Consider the following 24,726-nt stretch of genomic DNA (forward strand, 5'->3'; position numbering starts at 1 on the left):
TAGTGCCATAAAACATAAGTTAATAAATGACAACTGTTTAGACAGACTTGAGCCACGCTTACTCTACAAGCATTTTAATTGCAGAGGGGAGAGTTTTATGAATGCTTTTCTATAAAGCCAAGGAATGACTGGCAGTACTTGAAAATAAGGCAGGATGCTGCACTGGAAGTAGCCCGATTGTACGGTTTCAAGTATGGTTTGTTACAACTGAACAAAGATGTCAGACATTACCACCCCATCTCTTCTCCACAGAGCTATCTGCTTCACTTCAGCAGTCTTGTCCCAAGTCAACTCTACTGTTTAAGATAATGCTGATAGAGCTACTAAAACCTTTCTTTTACTACCTTGAGGTATTTTGTATTTTATCCTGCCTGACGTAACCTTGGTGTGGGAGTCAAGCGTCCCATCATTGCTGAGGAGACACAAACTGCATGGAAGAGCTCTTCTTACTGTGTCCTGAGAAGTGGCCAGCTGTGGGTTGTGCTGTTTCACTCCTGCTTGGGATGGTCACATCTCCTTTCTGAGTTGTGTAGCTAGCCAAAACTGGGGGAAGCAGGTCTAGCAGGCTATTCCCCTAAAAAATAAAAATCAGTGATAGTATCGGGTATATTGATGCGTCTTTGGTGCAATACCATTTCTCTGTTAACCAGAATACACGAAGAAAGAGGCAAAACAGTTCTTACTCATCACTCTTTTGTCCAGCCCTTATCCTACAGAGTCCTCTCTCGCAGGGCCAAGCATGGCTGTTTCTCTGGCTGCTTCTTGCCTCTGCATCTGCCTCTGTCCCCTGCTGAGCTTTGTCTTCCTTCCTTCCCACGGAACTCCTTCCCAAAACAGTATGTACCCAGCTCCCCTTTGATTCTGAACAGCCTTGTCTTTCCTTTGTTTTGGACAGAAACATACTTTCAGGTGGTTTCTGTAGCAGAGCAGCTCGGTCTCTGCATTCCCCTAAAATGTGACACAGCAGTAACTCACCTTGCCTGCTCCTGACACCAGGGTCCTGGGCTTGCCTGCTGGAGCTTTTGAGAGAAGACGTGAAAATTAGCTGCAGTGATGCTGTCAGCTTGTATAAAACAGGGTATATGGTGTTCGGCATCTTCCTACCTCATTAGATAATATGAGATAATGTGGTACTGCCTACTAGAACCGGGAATGACAGTGTTCCAAGATTTATATGGTTTCATTATTTTTTGAGGTTAGATGATCAGCCTTGCAGTGTATTGAAAAGGTCCTTTTTTCTCCTTAAAACAGCAATGCTGCAAATGTTGTAGGGGAGCAGTCATAGGTGCAGGATGTATCAAAATCTGAATGTGCAGAGGGATCATTTAAAAATAGGCTATTAAGAATGATTCAGAAGACAAGTTGGGAAAGAGATTTAATAAGGAGGGAAATTATCTGCCTTTGTTTTGCTTTGTTTTCCTGGAGCAGCTACTGTTTATGAAATCAATACACACAACGCTATGTAACAACACAAAGACAAAATGGTATACCAGGGATAGTTCAGAAACAGTATTTGCTTATATTCTGTGTAACTCCTTATGCGGTTACATACCCTTACTTGTATTTAAGATACTCTTTGTGTGACGGAGTATGAATCAGACATATAAAAGACTTTCATTTTCTAAGTTGTCCAGCTGGATTTCTCTTTCCTTTGCCGTTTGATCTGTGAACGTGACCTTTCTGATATTATCTGTGTGCAGTGAGACTGTATATTTTGTCCAAGGACAACACACTGGCTTGTGCCAAGTGTATTATGCCCCAAAGCATAATGCAGTGGAGTACGAAGAACCACCCCAGGGAACTGATCCTATGTCTAGCTGTTAACAGCATTAATAGTTTTTAGGTGACTCCTAAAGCAGTGAAACTAATGGATACGCGTATGAGAACATAAATGTCAGCTACCATATGTAGTTTAGAGATACATTGTTTGGTGACAGTCCCATAATTTAAGATCTGTATTTAGTTTGATCTATGTCATTATGATGATATTTTCCCCAAAAGAGAAAAAAATTAGAGAAGCACCAATATGCTGATTGATTTCAATGACTAACATGGCTTATTTAGACATTCTTTGATACATATTAAAATTGGCAGTGGAGAGCCAAAGAGACTCTTTGTAATTATGGTATCTCCTTCAATGAACTTGGAAACAGCTGTTAACAGCAAATTAGTTAACAGCACTAATTAAGCTAGAAAAACAATATAGAGAGGATTAATATAGGCCAGGAAGTGGCTGAGCAGTGTAATAGCATAAGACAAACTAAATCTGTCCCAACAAACAGCCCACTAACACAGTTCACAGGTGGCATTGACACTGAGAAGGATGAGACTGGAAATTAATGGATTTAATGGGTTTCTTGAGGACTGGCCCTGAGTTGGCAGGGGAAATTAGCAGTCTGACTTTCTGCATGCTTTTTGTTTCAAAGGAGATGTTGATAGAGAGTGAAAAGGCAACTATGTTCCTCAGATTGCTGGAAGGAAGCCTGTTTTGCTCCAGAGATCTCTTTTTTTTTTTTTTAATGAACTTTGAGAACCATACATCCGCCTGACAGTCAGACTTCAGTGTCCTGCCTGGAGATGAGGTTGGTACCAGCAAGCCTTCAAGCTCATTGCATGTGAGATCTTGTTCTGCATCCCTTCTTTGCCTTTCTGCTCCTTCTTTACCTGAAACTGTCTTTTCATTGCATGATCTGAGCTAAAGCTCTTCCACTTGGTGGGGAGAGCAGGAGCTGCCAGGCCGCTAGTGCCCTCCTCTTCTGTATCTGTGCAGTCCCAGCCCTGGTTTGTCCCACAATTTGTCATAACAAAGTGCACATATGGATGTTGAAAAGTAGCAAAAGAACTGATAAAAAATGCACCCAATATAAATTCATGAGCAAGGTAATGCAATAGGATCATTCCAACACAAAGGTTATTTTCTACTTGCCTTTTTAATTTGAAATATTCAGAACAGTTTGAGAGTTTTGACGTGTAATAAAATCCTGACCTGTTTTCCACAAAATTGCAGTTGTACAGCCTTGGCTTAATAATATATTGCCATCTGGAATTGGGTCAAAGCAAATCCACATACATTATATAACTTGAATTGGTTTATACAAGGAGAAGGGGATATAATATCTTAAGCCTTTTAAATAAGGGATAAGTGCAATACTGGGAATTTGTTAATATTATCCCATGCTAAATTTTAAAATGCATTTCCAGGTGCAGTGTTTAAAGATGAGGCTGTTTGTTTGATGGGATCATTTTGCTTTCATGTATCTGAGTTCTAATTGGTAGGGATGCCAATAGACTGTTATCCTGTGGTTGGGTATTACTGTGGTCAGATGCTGTTGGGGTGAGCTCGGCAGAAAGACCTGAATGAACAGGGAGAGAGATCTTCCAGCCAGAAGAGGAAGCAAATAAATGACTTGCCAGAGTGAATAGAAATAGTTGTGGTTTAAAGTCTAGGCTCTCCTACACTGTTCATGAAAGTTAGCCAAGAACTTAAAAAATAGCTGCTTCTATCAGTATTATAAATAATTGTCCAAGCTTTTCTATTTTAATAGGAGAAAGTTCATTTTTTTGACATTTTAAAGCATATTGACTGCTTTGGAGGCTAGAGGGAAATGTGTAGGTTACCAGTGCAGTTCCAGGGCTCGGTTTCTTGGGTACTCTCCAGTAAGTTGCTGTTCAGCTTAGAGGTGATCTCGTGCTTTATTCTGCAATCTCAGTGCAATGTAAGGCTCGGTTACTGCCTCCCTAAGTTTTTTGTTTGGTTTTTTTTTTTTCCTTCCGTCTATGGAATGAGGCTGGGCCGTCTTACAAATGTACAGGTACATAAATCATACCTTACACTGACATTTCAACAGTTCCTTCAAGAAGAGGATCTGGGTGTTACTGGAGCCCTGCAGAGCCGCTCATGCAGCCGTGTCATGCAGCGCTGTCATGGGATGGACAGGAACATGCATGTGCCATGCCGTGCTGTCACAGCTCACATTGCAACCACTCCAGCTATGGAGCTCTGGGTGCCAGCATGGTGGCATGACATTTTCTAGGATAATATTTTTAGGTGTCTCAGTTGTGAAGGTTTTCTTATGTTATCACTCCAATTTCAGAGTCCAGGACATAGCATAAAGAGACCAAGCCTCTGATCTTAGTGACTTGTACTTATGTATATATATATTATATATACATCATGCTTTTGGAGTGGTATCCCTGAAGTGACTGGGGTGCAAGGTGGCAGTGCTGCAATGTGGAATGAAGTTCAGGGATTTTGCAGCAATAAGTGCAATACAGAAGTTAAATTAAAAATAGATCAACTAAAAATATACTGTTATCAACACGTCTTGTGTAGGAGCCTGAAACATGACACGTTGTCAGTCATTAGCCCCCAAAATCAATCAAGAGGCCATGTGGCACGGTGGCCCTGACAATGAGTAAAAGGAATAGCACTTCTCACCTGTTGCTGCCATAAATGCAGTCTAGCCAGATAGCGACTGGAAATTTTTTCCACATGATGACATGTGGCTGATTTGAGATGAGCTGGTGTCACAAAAGTCCCCTCTCTCTATAGGTGGCATGTAGACAGTTGTCAGGCACAGGACAAAGGCCAGAGAATAGGCTTTTAGGACTACTTTATTTTAAGTAGGTTTTTTTATGCTGTCATTGCCATACGCATTGCCACATTTAAGGTCATGACATGATTTGGCTAAAATCTGAATGTTATGGTTCATGCTGCCCTTGTTCTTTCCCCAAGGAGACAATTGCATCTGCAGTATATGGGCTTTTTGGACAGAACTGTTCTTTCACAAGTACTGCTGCTGTAGAGTTGTGTTGGCAAGGACAAGAGGGTGGCGTGGTTTGTGACAGTTCTTAGCTCCTGGAAGGAGTCACAGACACGATCATCCAAAGATTAATTTAAGCTGTGTGTGAAGGGCACAGTTTCAATGGGGATTCTCTGGGATCATATTTAATTCACCTGAGCTTATTTTAAAAATATATAGAGCCATATTATCAAATCCTGCACTGACATACGAACTCTTCCTACCCTACTGATTGATGTACAATGCAATGTTATATATGGCAGGTAGCCACCGGTTTTCATTAGATGCAGGAGGACCTGGTGCCGTGAGATTCACAATCAATAGCTCAAGGCAAAGGAGCTACAGAAAGAGTGATCAAGGAGATGATCAGTACATTATAAAATATTAATTTAATAACTTTACATAATTAAGAAATACATGTTAATATATCAATACAAAAAGATAAAAAACACATGACATTGAATATTAATTGTCTCGGGTTTAATCTCACATAATACATACAGAGTTTAAAGTCAATGTAATTACCTATGCTACTAATTTAATTAGCATTCATTTAGAAGAAAGCATCCTTTGGCATTTGACAGCATTTAAACTTTGTGTTGCTTGTTCAGAAGTAGCTATGAGGAAAAAAAAAAATCAAGTCCACTTAGGGAATGTCTGAAAAAATTCTAAATATTTTGAAATTGAACTATTTCCTTTATTTCATTCCCATGTGTATGCTCACATAAAAATAAGCATTGGAGCTTTACAATTCTCATTTTGCATGAATAATTTATTTTCAGGATAGATGATAATACTAGTATTCACAGAGCATACTTGAATCAATTAGCAGCAGCATCAGTTTCTCTAGAGAGGAAAAGTGATTTGTGCTTCATGTGGGTTTCAGTATGTTCTAAACTATTGCTGGCAGTTGGTGATGCTTCTAATTGTTCATGTAACACATGGAATATTTTGACTTTAACGTGTTTGATTTTGTAACCTTTTCATTAGAAAAATTAACTGCTTTGGAGCACCTGCTGAACTAGCAAAGGCATTGGTGCTCAGATAAAAATAAATAAGTAATTCTGAGGTACACTCACAAAACATAAACTTCTTGTTATCTGTCAATAATATAATCTAGTATACATTGCATATATATATATATATAATCTATATATAGCCCCAGAAGGTTTGTTTTCTTGTACACACTGAATACAGCCCATATTTGCTCTCTTCATGGATTTTGCTTTAAATGTCAAGATAACTTATTAAAGGGCTATTTTTAGATATTATCTCCCTATAAAAATCTCTGAAAGTATCTTCTTTTCCTTTTTGTCCTAGCCTTTGGGCTTATCTGTGTGCCTTTTACTTACAGAATGATTTTTAAAGCATTAAGCCATTACAAAAGATAACATGCTCTTTATGAGGTTTAAAGATAGCTTATTTCAATTTAGTATAAATGAAACAAAAATAAACCAAATCTGAGGAAAGCCTTTTACTGAACTAAGAATTTCTGCATTTTGCAGCAATTAACTTAAGAAGAATTAGTGGTAAGTTTCTGTGTGTAAAGCAGGCCTCACAAAAATGACCATTGGCCTTTTATATTTTGAATAAGGATTTTATAAACCCATCTGCCTTCACTGGCAAAGTAATGCCAAATTGCTCTGCTTCTCCAAACCATGCCACTGCTACCACTTTCATTAGCATCATGGATATTTACTGGATTTTATATAAATGTATAGAACAAAGTAGAATAATCTATTAAAAATTTTTTTTTTTTTTTTTTTTCTAGAAGTTAATTCAAATCTAATTCCCTCACCAAATGTGTAGTCTTTTGCAGGATTCTTTCTGCCTCTTGGGCTCAGATCTAGAACTGGAAAACAGAGAAGAGTGCTGGAGCAAAGGCTGTGGAAGGGCTGCCAGAGCAGCCTGGCAAAGGAGAGGAACTGCAGGTTGTTGCAGTCTGGGCTGAAGCTCAGAAAGCAGAACATGTGCAATCCCTGCTCAGCGCAGTGAGTGTCTTTCGCCTCCATTGTCTGAAGCAACTACTAATTGGTTATCTTAATAAAACGAAGTTATCTCTGTGTTAAATTGCTCATTAAAAGGTTGGCATTGCAATGAAAGCATGCAAAATGCTATCGTGTGTATCCCATCTGTATGACCATGTGCAGCTTCTACTCTGAATGTGCTAGTAGAAAAGCCTATGTAAATGGTAAAAATAGCAAAAAATAACACCAATTTTGGTGAAATCTTACTTGTGACATCCTTTGTCATTTGGGGTGCGTTACAAAACATGCTGATTCTTTGAGGAAAGACAGGTGAGTTCTGTCATTTATTCTTTGCTCCATAAAAACAAGGGAAGGGTTCAGAGAAGTGGTGTAACAGAAGTGTAGATCATGGAAACATTTTCCAGGGCAGGGCTGTTCAGAAAGAGCTGTCTTCCAAATGTTGATTAAATTGGGATCTTTTCTCACATGGTGGTTATTTTAAATCATATTTTAATGTCTGTGACTGTGATATATCATTGAAAGAATGGAAAAGGAACCATTCCTCAAGTGTTTAAGAAACAAAACCTTGCTAAGAAAGTGTATCTGTGTGTATAGGTGGGTGAGAGAGGAAGGGAGAACTGGCTGTATTTTCCTTCTGTAGGCTCTGTATTCAAAGAGAGTTTTGTGTCCAAAAATCGAGGACAAAATAGTATTTCTCCTCTTTAAATAATATGCAATATCATTAATTATAGAAATACTTAATTTGTATCTTTTTTTTAATCATTCAGATCTGTTTTTGCCAAACACTCAGTACAGCTGTGACGCACCGCTGGCCTAGCTGCCCAGGACTGCAGGAAGGGGTTGCCATCTGCTGGCAACCACCCACCCCAGCCTGGAGCTGGAGCGCGCAGGCTGATGCAAAGTGACTGGGGCAGGAGAGATTTTGGGTAGTGGGACCTGACTCCTGAAGTCCTGGAGAAGTTAGATGATTTACTGTGATCCCAACAGTTCAGTCTAACCTGAACAGTAGCAAATATCACAAATTTTGTGTACCGTGGACAAAGTCAGGTGAGATGATGTAGGTGCACGTGTGGCTCCTGCTTAGGAAACAGCCTGAACCTGTTGCAGTGGCCAGATTTAACTAGTGCATACCATCTGTGGCTGCTCTGGAAAAGAGGAGGCTAATTAGTGTTGACCCCTGGTTTTGTGATTCGATAGTGGAACTGGCTTCTGAAAGCAAAACTCATCAAATTTTGTGAACTCAGTCTGCAGCAAAATACATTCTCAGTAAAGAACCTACAGAAATGAGAAAGCCAGGGAAGGATTAAAGTTAAACACCAAAATCTGTGTTTCTACCTGTAGGTATTGCTCCCAATTACTCAAGTGGTGTGAACAGTAGCCAAAATGCCAGTGCTCAGTCATTTCTGAGCATCCTTGGCTTGTGCACACAGGTACCCCTGGCTGAGGACAGTGAGGTTCAGGTGCCCTGCTTCGTTTCCTGTAAGTGTAGTAGGATTCATTTGAACAGGGGCAAAGACACTCTAGAGTGAGGAAACACTCAGCTTTTTCAAAGCCCCAAAACACTAGATATATCTTTCCTGAGAAAAGTGTTAAGTACAGAGTATTTAGTGTCTTAACAAACAAACAAACAACACCACACCTTTTTGTGTGGATAGAGCTCCAGTGCCTCAGCTGAGTGATGATGCAACAGAGCATCTTGTGGGTTCCCTGTAAATCTGAAGTTGCACTGTCTGTCGCAAGAGGGTACTGCAGCACAAGTGTAGAAGCTGCTGTTCTTCACGCTACCTTTTCTTTAAGGACCTGGTGTTTATAGTCCATATCTAGCTAGTAAAGCTGGCTATGTTCTTACAAATAAGATACTTTTGTTTTAGTCTGTGCATGGAAGAGTCAATTTTTTAATGTTTTTGAGAACTTTATTTCTGGTTGGATAAAACTTGGTAACATTTTAGTGGCTTTTCAAGGCTTGCAAAGCTTTTTTGAATTAAGTGATTTGTTCTGGTAATTTTAAAAACACATATTTTCCCCAGCACAGAGGATTCATTTAAAAAGGAAAATAGAAGCTATAGAAAAGGAAGGGAACATATATCCATCTCATGTTCTCCCACAAGTAGATGGACTGAAAAAGGAAGTTGTCATCTCCACAGAGGTATAGAACCTAGGCATACTTATGCCAGAGTCACCTGGAAAAGGAGAGAGAAAATGACTTGCCTAGTTGTCCACAAAACGCAGTGGAACGCTTAACCAGCCCCTCCAAGAGGACAGTGTCAAATCTTGCATCGAGATCATGCAGATTAAGCTCCCATTCAGAAATGGTAAGTCTGCAGTGTGCAGAGCTCTCTTCCACTCATAAATACTGTCTCCTTACAGCTGAGTCTCAGCTGGTACAGTTCGTTGTATCTTAGTATGGTTTTGACCTTAGTATATTTTTGCTTTATCAGAAGTCGTTTTCTTCTAGTCTCGAATTTTGTTGCCTTTTACTAACTGCAAGCCTCGTTCAGGTTTGCTTTTTCCAGTTTTTAGGAAAAGGGAATCCTCATCTGTACGGATAAGAGCAAGATATCTGTAGGTATTTCTGCTGGGCAAGGTGCAGTTTAGGGTAGGTGACTTTAGGGCTCGAATTCCAGGGCTGGTTTATACTCAGTTGTGTTGTAGTTTTCTAATTCAAAGGGGAATGTAAAATAAAAGTTTCTGAAGAAATCCTTCATTTTGTTCTAAAGAGGACATTGAAATTATCTTGCTCCATCTTTATCCAGTGTTTATGGTTAATTGGAATGATCAGATCAAGAAATAAATTATTTAAATCTTAAACACAGCATTTTAGAAAGTCTTTCACAATTTATGTTAATGAATATATCCTTTTTTCTTTAGCCAGTTTGTGTTTTGCCATTGTATTCCTTGCTGGCATGATCTAATGTTCTTTCAGAGGACACAGTAAGATGAAATAAAAATGTTTTCAGCTTGTGTATGACTTTGCTCAGCACATGAGCTGAAATCATACAAGCTAGCATTTGTTTTTGAAGGCAGTATCTTCAGTCTAGTAAGTTGTTTTCAACCAGGAAATTCAGGGCTGAACCAAGAACGGGAACACGCATCACAGCTGAGCAGTTCGGTTATTTGTTTTTCAGGAGTTAGAACAAGGGAACGACTAAAAGTGTAATTTAATATCCAGCTGTTTCCATCTCTTTGTCTGGGTACGGCCAGGGCATCATGGTAAAAAGGAAGTGCTTGAGAATTAACGATCCCCAGTTACAGGGCTGCTATAGGTACCCCTTGTTGCAGTGTCCCACATTGCTCCTGGTCTCCTGCACTGCTACCTACCCACCTCGTCCACCCTCTGAAGGAAGCTTTTCCTGCCCATTTCAATCTGAAATGGTAAAAATGTAGCCTGAGCACTAAACCTCAAACTTCACCTGCAAGAACAGTCCCTTTACAAGCCAGGGAAAGAGGGGGAGTGTACCTAATGGGGAAAAGGAGAAGAAATCGGTTGGGAGCAGCTCAGCCGGTCATTCATCCCATTCGGTTCCCTTCGCCTCTGCCCTTGGGCTGCAGGCAGTGCCAAGGGAAGGGGCAGTTCTTGTTCGTGCCCTGTTTCACCCTTGGGCGCAGGGGAGGTAGCTGGAGCCAGGGACTGGCCCGAGCAGGGAGAGCGTTTCTCCAAGCAGGTCATGGTGTTCCTTGTTTCTGCTCTGTCCTTGCAACCATCAGTTAATTGCTAGTCTTTAGGATGAGAATTGGAAAGAATTTTCCAAAAATAGTGAAAATGGCATTGTGTGCCTTGTTTCTTTTTGCCTGGTACCCTACCTCCAGGAGATCTGGAGCCAGAGGAAGATTTTCAGGCCAGTGTCAGTGGAAGGCTGGAAGATGTAGGGTCTTGAACACGGTTGACTGCTTGAAGATAGGTCACGGCCACAACTGCTGCAGAACAGTATGGGGTCTGTCCTTGTACTGGGGGTGGTTGGGGGCTCCTCTCAGCTTTTTGCCAGCAGAATGGAGCAGTGGAAGAGGTTACAACTCCGGTGCCTGGCCACTGGCGAATGTGCCTCCCCCCACCTGCACCGAGGCCTCTTCCTCAGGCTGTTTGCTGCATACAGGGTGCACTACAGGTTAACTTTGCTTATCCAGAGAAACAGAATGCAATAATTATTAACTTCATGTTTTTGTGATAGCAGAAAAATCACATGGAAAATGCAGCATGGTAAGGCTGGAGTTTTAACTTGGGCTTAGCAGCTTGGTCAATAAGTTAAGATACAGTGCAAATCTGAGTGACACATTAAATGCCTTTAAATTATGAGGAAAATGCCAATTTTTCTTCAGCTGTCACAGTAAAAGCCACACCAACAGGTTACACTAATGTATAAATCATAAAATGCATTCTCCAGAAAGCTGACATTTCCCAGGTCACAAATCCCATGGTGATTTATGGTATATGATGGGTTGGGTTTCCTTCCAGAATAATAATCACCAGAAAGGAAGAAATTCAGTGAAGTTTTTATATGGAATATCTGAAACTTGTCCTATTGCTGACCCCTGAGCTGGGCAGCTTTGGTTGCTGAGCTATTCCTGGGAGGTGTTTAGTATCCTGCATGCTCTTCAGTTCAGCAGCAAGTGAAGATGCGCAGCATTTCGTCAGACAGGGCTCCAGAGCCACTTGCTTTCTCCAAATATCTGCAGTTAAGTATGCTCGGCTCTTTGTTCACATACTGCCATCCCTGTGGGGCAGCAGTTGTCCGTGGGCTCAGCAGGCTGCACAGAACAGGCTGGAAACCCCGGTCAGGCTACGTTGCACATTGAGACTTTGCACACAGAAGTGGCAGCTTTGAAATCTGGCATTGCCTTGCATGCCATCGTTTTGTAGCGCAGCTCGCCTTCCAGTCATCTAAAGCTCAGTACTAAGAAATCCAGCTGAGACGGTTTCTCATAAATTATGTGTCAGGCAGATTTATTCACAGCAATTATCCCCATGCCAGCTAGCAAGGTATTTACCACTCACTCAGCAGCCCTTGAAATGAAACTATACAAAGACAAAACCCACAATCGTTATCGACATTATTTTTAGACACCAGCGGGGAACTAATCCAGAAATGACATTGCACATGTAGATGTCTTCACTGATAGTGCTGTTTCTCCATTATATTTACAGCTTTTTTTAATCGGGTATCTCAGCATTCAGCTGAAGTGCTCTGTCAAGAGAAATGACATGTATACCCCAAGCCCTAGGAAATAGTGTGTGGAATTAAATATTTAGTAGCTTAATAAATGGAATTTTTCAGGTCTTCAGTTGCATAGTTATCAAATCAACAACCAGTCTTTATTTTCATAATGTAAATGTGAGTGGAAGTAATCTCTAGCAATTTTTAAGGGAGCTTTCAAATGCTAAGATTGGTGTGACTAATAAAATGCATCTCATTAGACAAATTTTCCACACATCTATTTTGCGAATGCAATAATCTGATACTTTCTCACATGTTAGTCTGCAGGTCACAAGAGAGTATGGCAAAGTAATAAAACAATTCAAGGCATTTAAACATGGCTTTTGATTTGCTAGTAAATCAGGTTTTGTTTTGTTGTTTTTTTTTTTTTTAAGGAAAAAGCTCAATTGAAAGAAAGGTGATTTTAAAACAAATAGTACAATATTACAAAGCTATAAAAATTTTATTACTTGAAGAATTTCTTTTGTGAAGATGAGTTGATATGTCCCTCTAATCTAATATAAAGCAGTGTAGCCTACAGTTGTTTATATGAATCGTATAGTATTTGTAAAACTGAAAGCATTTCTTTGCCAATCTACTGAATGCTGTATGTAGAATTTCAGATGTTAGAAGTATGGCTAACTAAAATATAAATTTGACATTCTAATATTTGATATCTAGGTACTAGTGAAATTATGATTAGAATGTACTCTAAACATATTGGCTATTTAAACAATAAATATTGCCAATTTTCTTTGCAAATTGGGTGGTATTTTAGTGAGGTGTTCTGACAGTTGCTTCCCAAACATCAGACACTAAATCACTCAAATTCAGCAGAAGTAGCATAGCAAATGCATCCATGTTGTTGTTACCAAGCAGTTGATATTTGCTTTCTCTGTTGTATTCCCAGCATCCCTCAGAGGGGACTGTGCTATGAAGAAATCCTGTCTCTGGTACAAAAGGGGAAGAGTTTGCCTCTTAATGAGGTGGTATGTGATTGTTTATAGCTAAATCTTTCCCTAACATACTGTCTAAGAAAGCAGCACCAACTCAGGGAGAGGAAACCTGAAGCTCATGAAGCTGAGATGTTTGGCTCTGGCTCTGTGATCTCTGAACAAACACAGCCTGTATTTCAGCTTACCGTAATACCCTGTGTGTACAAACACAAGACAGTGGGTGGGTTGAGGGATGCAGAGATGCTGTAGTTTATGTTAGACCTATGCCCATTATTGCTATAGGAAAATGAATTACCAACAGCATATTGTGGCAATGTATCTGTCAGCCTTGTGGCGCCGGTATTCAGTTAGCCTGCTGGAAAGCTCCTATATAACCAGTCTACCTGTTAAAGAGTTGTACAAACACATTTCTGCTAGTGTTGGCTTGATTTTTCATGTTTTCTTTAGGATTGGACTCTGGCTTTAATTGCCCCCTTGCTCGTTAAATTTCCATGCTCATGCTCGAGGGCAGATGCTGTGGGTCCTATGTTTCTTGTGGCAAAGGCGCTCGCTGACACAGCAGCATCGACGGCTCCCCAGGTCTTCCCTGGCAGTTTTGGTGCAGAAGCAGTTAAATGCCTTGGACAAGGATGGAGCGTGGCGTCAGGTCTTTTAAACCATGGCAGGCTCATACAACTCCTTTGTACGACTGGAGGAATAGCCAAAAGATAGCTATCAGTAGAATAATGAGATTTGTATTTGTAATATGAGGTGGGATACTTCTGAGCACAGCTAGGGACATTGTTTCTTCCAACCCTTCACCAAAGCTTTGGCACAAACACAATCAAGCAGCCTGCAGAGGGTTGTCGCCACTCCCCATGGCCAGTGGCATGTGCGGCTATGCTGGGGAACAGCAGGAGCTTGTGAACGACGGCATTCATAACTTCCAGCCAGCCAATGAATCCAACAGCAGCCTCTGCTGGTTTTTTTTTCCCCTCTGGCAAAGTCCACATGGATCTGAAGAAGAGAATTTAATATTTTCTAAAACACCAGTACTGTTTTTTCCCTTAAAAATGCTTTCTCTTCTGGAAAGACTTGCAGCCGTGCTGGCTTACTTGGTTCCTTCTTCTCATTTTGGCCCTAATTCACTTGAAGTACTGAAGGCATTTAAAGTGCATTCCTAGCTTTGAGCAGTTAATGGGACTGAAATCAATGAAGCTGCTCGAAGACTGTTTTAGGTGAGACAAATCTGTCAGCCTTCAGTTCACTGAGGTATTCTAAAAAGGAGACCTCATTTCTGACCACAACTAACCATCCAAGTCTAACTCTGAATATTGAGTATTTCATCAGCCCAGCACAGAGGAAAAAAACGTACAAAAATTATAATGTAATTTGGAACACAAATAAAAATGAGGGATTTGTTTTTCTTGTGTATTATTCTTCAGCAGGCAAGAAAGTAGATGCTTTTTGCCACAAATCATTCTCTTGAGTTTTTTCTTAAGCATTGGGTAATCTCCTTGATTTTATATTTTGAAATTGTCCCCCTGCTTTTTTTTTAGGCTGTTGGACTGAGATCTATTGTAGAACTTATGTCTGCAGTTCATTCCTCCATTCAAAACAGAAGATGTGTTGTTTAAAATAATGTCTATATTGTTACATGATTCTTTGCTGCAGTTACAACTTTTATATCCTTAACCTCGTGCTTTAGACTTGCAGAACAATACTTACTATGCTTGCAGCTAAATTAGGGTAGTAGTTAGCAAAACTGTTGTGAACAGCAATGACTCTCTGTCCTTGCTTAAGGCAACTAGGCCTGGAAAGATCCCAATCTGTGAAGGTCAGATTGTCTTGTTAGGCATACATGGTTCCTGGTAGAAATTATTTCCATTAGATCAGATGTATATATAATTAGCAGAACCAAAACAGATAGGATTCTTACGGGAACAGCTATGCAGCCAATGAAGTTATTGTATCAGAGAGGTCGTTTTTTTTCAATAAATATATTACACAGAACAATCGTATTGCTTTTTACAACAAGTTGGATCTTATCCCAAAAAAGTCTGCTCTGTCGCACAGCTGGGCAAAGAATGTAAAGCTCGTATTTTATTATTGTCTCTCAAAATGATGTGATACACTGAACTGTGCATGGCATAATATGTTATGTAGCCCTGAGTTTTGTTTTACAAGTATACCCATTTTGGATAAGCAGTAATGAAATCACTTTCCTGATGTGGTGCTTGGGGAAAGGCAAGCATTTTTTAAGGACACCTGTCTTGCTCAAGAATGCAGAGGATGGGTGAAAGCCAACAGTGAAGCCATACTAGGCATATCCAGTACCAGAAAATTTCAGTACTTAGAGAACTTGCCGTTTCAGTTATTATATTAGCATACCCATTTGAAACCAGTGGAAATCTTTTGACTCGTTTCCCTGGGCAGATGAATGTGATCCTTTGAGGGGACTCATTGAGCCTTTATTGTGAAGTACCTGCAGGTCTGGACGTGCTGCAAGTGCTGTCACAACCGCTGGGAAACAGCCTGTGGGAAATTCTAGAAAGTAACAGGTCCCAGAAATTCTGCTGGTTTCAAGATTATGTTAAAATTTATGAAAAAGATGTTATCCTGTGATTGCTGTTAATTGGTAGACAGGAGTTTCAGGTCCCAAGAAAATCCTTTACGTCCTGTGCTCCTACTAGAAGAAGTGGGAGTCTGATCCTTCAGCCAGCAGAGTCCCTGCTCTCAGCAGAAACTTATTGGTGTGGACCTGGTGTTAGTGGGCAGACAGTAATGTTCAATGTTTCTGTTGCATCTGCAGAACTGGAAATTATGCCTCAAAGTACCTGCTCTGAAGCATCTCATTGTACAAACAGAAACACAAGAACCTAAGAGATAGTGAGCACAAACTGACTGAGGAACAGGTTGGTCAAGATACTGATTGCAGAAACTGGTGAAAACTTCCTTAGGTGACATGACTTGGCTTCAGTTATTTTTCGGTAATTGTCATCTTAGAATTCATGCTAACCTCAAAAGACCAAAAAACGAGGACTGTTTATAGTATGCAATGAAATCAATCTATACAAAGCTAAATTAATCAGTGATGTAAAACAACTGTCTTCAGTAAAGTTTTGCCAGAGTTGAATGCTGCGCAATCACATTTTGTATGTTAGCATGGTTTCTAAGATACTGATCACAGCAATACAAATAATTGTATTTAAAATATTCCACTGCAATTGATTTTTTGTTGTTGTTGTTGTTCATTCTAGATGAAAGTACTCTGCAGCTGGACACAAGTCATGTGTAGCCTGGGGCCCAAGGTTTCCATTCTTGCATCTAGGACAAAAAATATTATTTCTGTAAAAATAACCAGATATTTAATTGCATTTCCTATGGGTATTTTGAAGGCTGTCTCTCCCAGCTGTTTTGTAGGTGTAGTATTAGACATGTATCTGCACACTTCTGCTCTGCCTCTGCAGTCACGGAGTGGGCAGGGAACTGAGAAGGGATCCCTGGCAAGCAGCTCCTGTGTTCAGGAACAGACCCTTCCTTGGTAGGGGCTGGGATTGCATCTCCATTATAACCAGTTCTAGTCCTTTCAAAATTAAATACTTGAGTTATAAACCTGCTTTAGAACAAGTTAGATTGTGTTGGTATGAAAAGCCAGTATTTTTTCCACCTGGTGCTCTAGAATCTAACTTTGGCTCAATTCCTTTTTGTCAGGCTGTCTCATATAAGAACTCCAAGGAAGATGTGATCTCCACAGCCATTGTAAGAGAGGAAGCAATGCTGAAGAAAGGTGATAACTGAAATTTACTTTTTTAATGTAAAGTATTTAATCTTTAATCAACGAGCACATAAGAAAGGGATAATCTCCTTTAGAAGATCTGCATAATGTGTTTCTGAGCACTGTCTTGTCGTCTTGGAGCCTGCAACCAATTCCTCTGAACTACACAAACATCCAGATTAGACCTCTTCAAAACATCCTGTGCACCTGTTATATGGAATGGCTTTTGAACAGCAATTTGTGTCCTTTTCCATTTCAGAAACACACAGGAAGAATCCCTGTTTCATTTAGTATCTAGGCACAGCTCTGAAATGGGATTATGTATAAGCTTGCTGAATGTTAAAGAAAATGTCCTCCTGTGCCTGACAAAAAGCATTTGGTTAGGGGCCTTTTGCTAACATGTGATGCACCTGTGTGTTCCTTTGAAAGTTCTGTCCAGGACTTCATTTTCCCTAATAAACTTTGAATGGGCTTCTTATGCTTATTGGTCAAAACCTGTGGCCAGGATCACTCCAAGGGATCTTTATATGGAGCTCTCCTTTTATGCAATACAAGCTAGTGTGCAATTTGTTCTTTTGGCTCATATCTGACACTCATCTCCATGTTTTGTCTCTTCTGAATTAGAGAAAGTTTGCAAGGATTTATGCTATTTAGGACAAAATCATTCTCAGATTATTTTAGGAATGTTCCTCCCTTGAATTTTGTTACCCAGTACCCAAGGAAGTAATGAAAACCTGTGACTGCAACTGTAACCTTCCAGAGGGAAGATGCTAAACGTGCTTCTGTGCTTTGTGGAGTACAAGATACGTGATGATGCTTAGCAAGTAACTACTAACTATAGAAATACATATACGAGTATTACTGTGTAGGACTTGGCTTGGTTTTTTGATAGGAGAGGGATGAGAGATGTGTGAGACTAAGAATGAACTGGCGCCCTGTCATGCTCTAAATATGTGGATGCACATAAATATTACATGAACATATCATGTGGTGTTTCATGGCTGTAAAGAGACCATAAAGCAGTTTTCGCCCTTGTTTCTCTCCCTGTTCAAAAAATGATCCCTCTTTATTCAGCTTTCTCTGAAACAGATGTGCAGTTGCAGGAATAGGAAAAGGTAACCTTGAATCGCTTGAACTCCTGCCTTTTTAGACAATTGAATGCATATAGCCAAAAACTGGCATCAGTGAGCAAGGCAGCTGCAGCACGTTCCAAATATTGCTCTATTTAAAGCATCACGGGGCTCACAAGAACAACTGCAGAGGCAAACCTTAAAACTTGCCAATAAAACTAGCAGAGGGGGGAATGGCAGAACCAGGTAAGATGCACAGTTAAATGTGAATGTAACAATGTATTCTTAAAATTCATAAATCTGAGCAATGTAATGTGAAAATACTCAGCTATTTGTATTCTTGTAGGATGCACTATATATTTTAGTTTTCAGTAAGTGTAATCAGTTTAAAAGCTAATTCTATTAACAGCAATGAGTTTCAAGTAGCTTGGGTTCCTCCTGTATTTCTGAATGCTACCAGGTTTTTTTTCTCTTTAGTTTTTTCGTAGTCGTAATTTTAATTTGACTAACAATTAAATGGAACTGTGTAAAATAAGTTTTGTATGATGGCATTTTAAATATACTGTCTGTGTAGCTGAAATCTTAGCATAATGCTAGGTTAATGTATAACAACTTAGATTTTAACCCCACAAAGCTGAAGTGGCAGAGCAAAATGAAATTTTATTAATGACCTTCTCATTATAAGCACATTTCCACTTTCTTGAAGGAGAAAAGCAATTTTATAAAAATGCATTTTATATTCATTGTCATCTTCTATTTACTTCACCTAAGAGGTTCAGATGGTGAAACAACTGTAATTTTAAACATGGCGTTAGCTGTGTACACAGTTATTCAGGTAGTACTTTTCCTTGTAAAAGTAATATTTTTAATACATCTTCATAGCTACATTAAAAGCTTTTAAAGACCTTTATCTCCCTTTTTTGCACCACTACCGCTGGTATCTAAGAAGGATAGCAGAATTCTACTAAACTCAGATGCAACAGGATACTAAATGCTGTTTCTTAATTTTAGTTTTCATTGATATCCATAGAAATTATACTGATACTGGTATTCCACCAGGAATTAGTACTTAACCATATTTTGCATTGGTGGGATGTGTATTGTTATTTGTGTTTAAATATTTTTAAAAACAAAAAAACAAACAAAAAAAGCAATGTGGCCATAATCACTGAGACGGACCAGCCTGGCACCAGCACTGGCCCTTGGGTGCAGCGAGAGTCGCAGCTGGGCTTGACTGCCTGCTGCCCGCGCATGCCTCCAGCCCAACCCCAGGTTAGAAATGGTTGGGCAACCTCGCTGAAACTAATAACTGCAGGGTTTGCATGACTTTTAAATATGAAGCTGGCAAATGCCATCAATACAAAAGCCTGTCCAGTTCTGTGGTTAAATTAGATATCGAAGCACCGTAGCCTCTATAGGCAGCGTGTAAGAACGGGGAAAAACTTGTCTATTGGGGCTGGCAGCTGGGAGACATGCAGGAGATGTGGTCCTCTGGGCATGCCCACGCATTCCCTCCTCCTCTGCTCATCAGTGTAGCGTTCAAGCTGCCACCCCAGTGACGGGTTAGTGGTTTGGTTACGTGTGTGCATGTGTAGCCTACATGAGAGAAGACGCAAAGAAAACTTCTGTGAAATTCTGAGGCATTTTGGAGTAGGGAACATAAGACTGCGAGTTTGAGCTTGACAGGCTCGGGCAGGGAAACATTCCCTTCTTTACCTGTCAAGCCTCTGCCTGTTTAAAGTAAGTGGGAGCTTTTTCCACCTGGTATCTTGGAGCACCCTTGTCAGTGCAGTCAGGCCCAGACATTTTGGGGGTGAAGGCAGCTCAGTGAGACCACAGGCATCATTTTTCCCTTGGTAACTGGTAGGAGTTTTGACCAATTACAGACAGCAAAACCACGCCAACTTAGTTCTGGATAAAAGATAAACCCCAGGAAAAAAAAAAAAGAAGATAGTGATCAGATTAAGTTTGTCAGTATATTTAGGCTGTATTTAGCTTGGAAACCTGTGCTGCTGTATCCTGTAGTTGAGGGATCCTTGACTTCACGGTAGTGCTTGGGCATCCCGTGATGGGCAATTCCCAGGGCTTCCAACCTACAGAAGCTCAGAGCTCAGGAGTCTGTTTATCACATGCAGAGGAACCCTGCTGTAGCACAGCAAAAGTGCTGTGTGTTTGCTGCTCTGACCAGCCTCTTTCTGTTTATTTTGAGATAAATTCATGTTTGAAGTAGAGAAAAATTACTGTAATAGGGGAAAAAGAAAGTAATTTGTAGCTAGAACGCCAGCTTATATACACAGGTCACACTAAGATTCCTTTATTTATTCTTGCTGCCATCCAGAATTGGCCTTTTTATTTCAGCAGGCTCTGGCTCAAACCCCAGAAGCCAGGGTTTGTTTCCTTGGTCTGTTTGAAAGCAATACTTGTGACTGCAATAACCCACATTATTTCCCTCAGTATTCTGCTTGCATGTGCATTCATTTAAATGGTGATTATAATGAAACCTCATGTTTTAGGGTTTTAGCTGGTTACCTGCAGGTGTCAGAAAAGATTTGTTTCTTTCCAAAACACAGTTGCTTAGAAGTACTCTGTTTCTCTGCGGCTCGTCCCCCCACACCCCATCTCCACCCCAGGCTGGAAAGCAGACAATGCAGATGCTCTCTTTCTGGCTGTTGGTGCGCACAGCCTTGCTCCATGGCGAGGGTAATACCGATTCTTGGGTTTAGACTCAGGATAGTTTTCTCTTGGACCAAATATTGGGACCTTGGAGTTTGTCACCTTCTTCTGAGGCCTTACGAAGGGGTTACCTGCTCAGATGTCTGACCCAGCCAAGCCTGAGCCTTGTGCATATCTCGCATTTCAGTCTCTCCTGCTCGTGGCATAAAATATAGTCTTCCAAGCAGTTGCTTTATTCGAACTTGAGTCTTGGGGTATCTGTCCTGTGACATACAGGAGATCAGAGCAAATGATCTCATGGTCATTTCTGTTCTTAAACTATGAAACACAAGTACTCCCAATGGCTCCCATGAAACTCTATCCCTTGGAGCCAGCTGCTTGCTGCCTCATGACAAATGCTGGGCACAGCATTCCTGCTGACCCATCAGGACTTGCCTGCCTCTCTTATCTTACTGCATTTAAACTGGATCTCATAATATAAAACACCACATGCAGTAGACACAATGGCAACTCGGCAGAGCTCTGTCAAAACTCTTCCATGTACCCCAAGTAGGATTCAGCCCTTTATTTGTAATAGGACCTTTAGAAAAATGGCAAGTGAAGAGAAATGATTCCCAACAGAAGTAGCTTTACCTTACGAAGTGTCAAAGGAATAACAGTCTTTAAATGAAACAGGTAAGGGACTCCCCTGTGGCAAAAGGACACTCAGTTTCAGAGCAGGATTTTATCTTTTTGCTGTGTGGTTGCTTATCTGTTTAATATTTTTATGGCAGTACACGCAGATTTTCTATCTATATGTTCTCTCTTTCCCTTTCAGTAGATATACCATGCAATATCATGGTGAGACATGTTTGTGTTGTGCATAGCTTTAAAAGAGCAATGTGGAAAACCTTAAATTATTGAGCATCCATCCAAAATCTGTCTGCTTGATCTAGTGTGCAAGGTGTCGTGAATAGTTTTACATTATTAATCCTTTCAAAAACGTGGAAGGAAATCTTTTAACTGCAAAAGATGTGCTTTCAAATGTTGTAATATATTGGTAGTAATATGATCTCAAAGGTTGATATGCTGCTTTCTGGCAAGCTTCTGCTATTTGTAGGAAACTGATAGATGGGTCTTTGAAATTCTGATGCTGTATAGAAACATATTTCTATCAAGCACTAGTCCTGCTTTCTGCATGCTCCTTGAAGAACTATTGCCTGCACTGGACTCCATGTCTCCATGTAATTTTTTAGCTTGTTCTAGGACTAGTGGGCAATATACAGGCGAGATGTCATGTGTTTGTGCCTGGCCCAACTCAGCCAGGCAGGTGGTACATTCACATTGGAAACTTATGTTATTTTCTTACTTGAAAGTGGGGAACACCCTTGCAGCAGGTAATTACATCAACCTTAACTACCCTGTATCACTGTAGTGACAGGATAAGAGAGGGCTAAGTCAGGCACCCTGCACAGAAAACACAGAGATGAGCTATGAATCCCTGACACACAGCTGCTGGCAAATGTCCCTTCGGGGTGTGGGAACTCATACAGCATCCCCTTATTGCAGCCCCAGGCACACTGATCTTAAATGGGTGTGATGTGAAATAATCGCTGTATTTTTAATCTGCTGTTGCCAGCCTAATGAGATTTCTAGAAGGTGCTGCACATGTCAGGGATTGAATCCTGAATCTGCCGGGATAGCTGATATCAATAAAGCCCAGTACAGATGTTCTCCTGATGACCTGTGGCGACCAAGGGCAGAAGCGTGCTTGTCTCCTCCCTGTACCCTGCCGCTTTTGGAAGCGCTAAGCCTTGTACCTATCTGATTGCAGAGACCATAGTGTGGAAATCTCTTTGGGCTTTTGCTATGTATTCTCATTAGAAGGCCTGCCAAGATACGGTGACTCCATGCTAAAAACAGCAATCATAGATAATGTGGCCCAAGCTCACAGATATCTTTTTGCTCTGTGATAATCATGGTTTTGATGTGTTTCATTTAGTTAATTCAGCATCAATGTAATGTGGCCTTCCTGAAAAAGACCATCTTTTCTCTTTCAGCCCAAGTCCCGCTTTCACGTCTCATTGTACCTATACTCCTTGCAGTTGGCTGGATAGTGGGTTGTGCACTAATGGTTTACATTGTCTTCTCTTGATAGAAGTAAGTGACTTCTACAGTTATCATATACCATCCATGCTTTCTTTGGTTTGCACTGCCACCTTTTAAAATGTAATTTTCTTTGTTTTACAGGACAGAAGAATTTACAGTTATGTTGATTAGAAGAACCTGAAAGTTAAATTGAAATGTCTAATGACTACAATATGTATAAAATGAGTTATTTTTAATATCAACACTGTAAACATGGTGTACACTTTTTATCTACAACAAAGGTTTGAAATGCTAATTAGAACATTGGGAAGAATCATCAAACCAATTTCCCAGTTTTCAAATGTTTCATAATTGTGGGAGTAGTTTTTGGAGTCCAGTGGTAGGTCAGATACCTGCCTGTTCTGCAGCCTGCTTTGTTGTTGCCACCCTCAATTTAAGCAGTTTTGGAAACAGTATTCCCAGAGTTAGTGATGCAATGGTGGACAAAAAAGTGAGTTAACCTCATTTGTGATATGTGCCAAGCTGGGGAAGAAGCATCTCGATGTGTTTGGGAAAGTTTTAAGTGAGTTAAGATAATTTTTTAAGTTTTGTAGTAAAAAATAAATTGTTAAACTTAAAATATTGTGGTGGTACACTCTCCCTGTCCCAAGATCTGAAGTATAAAGATCTGAAGTCTAAATAAATTTTCTGAAACTACATTTAAATTCCTCATTTAAAAAAACAAACAAACAGTCATACAAGCATACTAATACATAAAGCAAAAAAAAGGCCTTTAGAAAATCAAAGGAAGACAGGGTGAGTTACATGGAAGCAATGCATCCTAAAATGTATGACTTAGACTTTCTAAATCATAAAATATTTGGGTTTTATTTAATAGTATATAGATAAATACCAAATTAACTGCTGGTCTCTTCTGTTTACATGATGTTCAGGGCCCAATTTTGTATTTTTTCCATTGGCAACCAATCCGGTTCTTGTCAAATTAAATGCTGCTGGACTCAGTGGGCACTGAAATGGATTGAGACCATGTAGAAATCTAGTCCTGTTTTCTGGCATGCTGGCAGCCCCCCTCTGCTGGCACCAGCTGGAGTGCAACCCAGCGAGACTGGAGAACAAAGCTAGAATTCAAAATGGAACTAAATAACTAGTCTGGAAAAAAATGCAATGCAATAGGTGAAAATTTAATTCCTACACTTTACAGGAATTGTTAAAAAGCACAAATACGGGACAGGGAGCTGCTGGCTGGATAGCAATTTTCAGAAAAGAGCCTTGAATTGCCATGTATGACAGCCTGAATTCAGGTCAGCAATGTCATGATGTTGGTGTGAAAAGTGAAACTTTGTATGGGATGATTATGAGAAAAAAGGCCTGAGAGATGCATGAAATCACCCCCTGCTCTACCAGCAATGGTAAGGCCTCCCCAGCCTGCTGCAGCTGCCTTGGGCACCACGGGAACCAGTCATGGGCTGGTGGGAAGAAACTCGGGGGAGAGCAGCAAGGGGGAACTGAGGTTTGTAACGTTTAACCAGTGAGAAGATGAGCACACTGGAGTGGTTCAGCCTAAGAGCAGACTGGAGAAAATGTAAGTCTTAAGTATATCAGACTTTTTGAAAGAGGAAGGGAATAATCTCTTCTTGGTGATAAACAGGCCAAGAAGTAACGAAGAAATAGAAAGTAAGATTCAGGCTGTCCAGGCACTGAAGCACTGGAAGAAATTTTTAGGCATAATAATCAGTATTATTATTGATTACTGGGAACCTTTGGAAACAGATGGACAAACATCTCTTGGGCATGCTGCAGGAGGACAGGTGATCCTGCGTTGGTGCCTGAGCACGACAATATTTGACATCTCCTTATGCACGAGTCTCCATGACTATCGGGTCCTCGCATGAAATTCTGCAGGACTGTTTGCAGAGAAGACACAGAACTGATTGATGGTAACAAGAGGCAAGTACTACTTCCAACATTAAGCTTCTGGCATACAAGGATAACATTTTAATACTGGTTGCAGGGTTAGGAAAACTGTATAACGTCGAATAGGGGCAGCTCACACATGCGGTGTGTAGGTAAAGCCACGCGAAGAAAGGCAGCAGTGCTATTACAGCAAGGAGACTGACGATGGGGGCTAATGTTCAGATGAATGCATTGCATGTCAGTCGACTGCATCTAACTATGGACTACGTAGCAGAAAGGGCTGAGCCTT

At 40.4% G+C, this 24,726-nt stretch overlaps 1 protein-coding gene across 1 annotated transcript; it reads left to right on the forward strand.

The window, feature by feature from the left end:
- The first annotated feature begins 17,723 nt into the window (after window positions 1-17,723).
- STRIT1 (small transmembrane regulator of ion transport 1) lies at window positions 17,724-23,218 on the forward strand. Its single transcript, XM_069792934.1, has 3 exons — window positions 17,724-18,008; window positions 22,475-22,574; window positions 22,665-23,218. The coding sequence occupies exons 1-2, from the start codon at window positions 17,996-17,998 to the stop codon at window positions 22,567-22,569; spliced, it is 108 nt and encodes a 35-aa protein (XP_069649035.1). The 5' UTR covers window positions 17,724-17,995; the 3' UTR covers window positions 22,570-22,574; window positions 22,665-23,218.
- Window positions 23,219-24,726: the final 1,508 nt, after the last annotated feature.

Source organism: Haliaeetus albicilla, chromosome 9, assembly GCF_947461875.1.
Source record: "Haliaeetus albicilla chromosome 9, bHalAlb1.1, whole genome shotgun sequence".
NCBI classification, from domain to species: Eukaryota; Metazoa; Chordata; class Aves; order Accipitriformes; family Accipitridae; genus Haliaeetus; species Haliaeetus albicilla.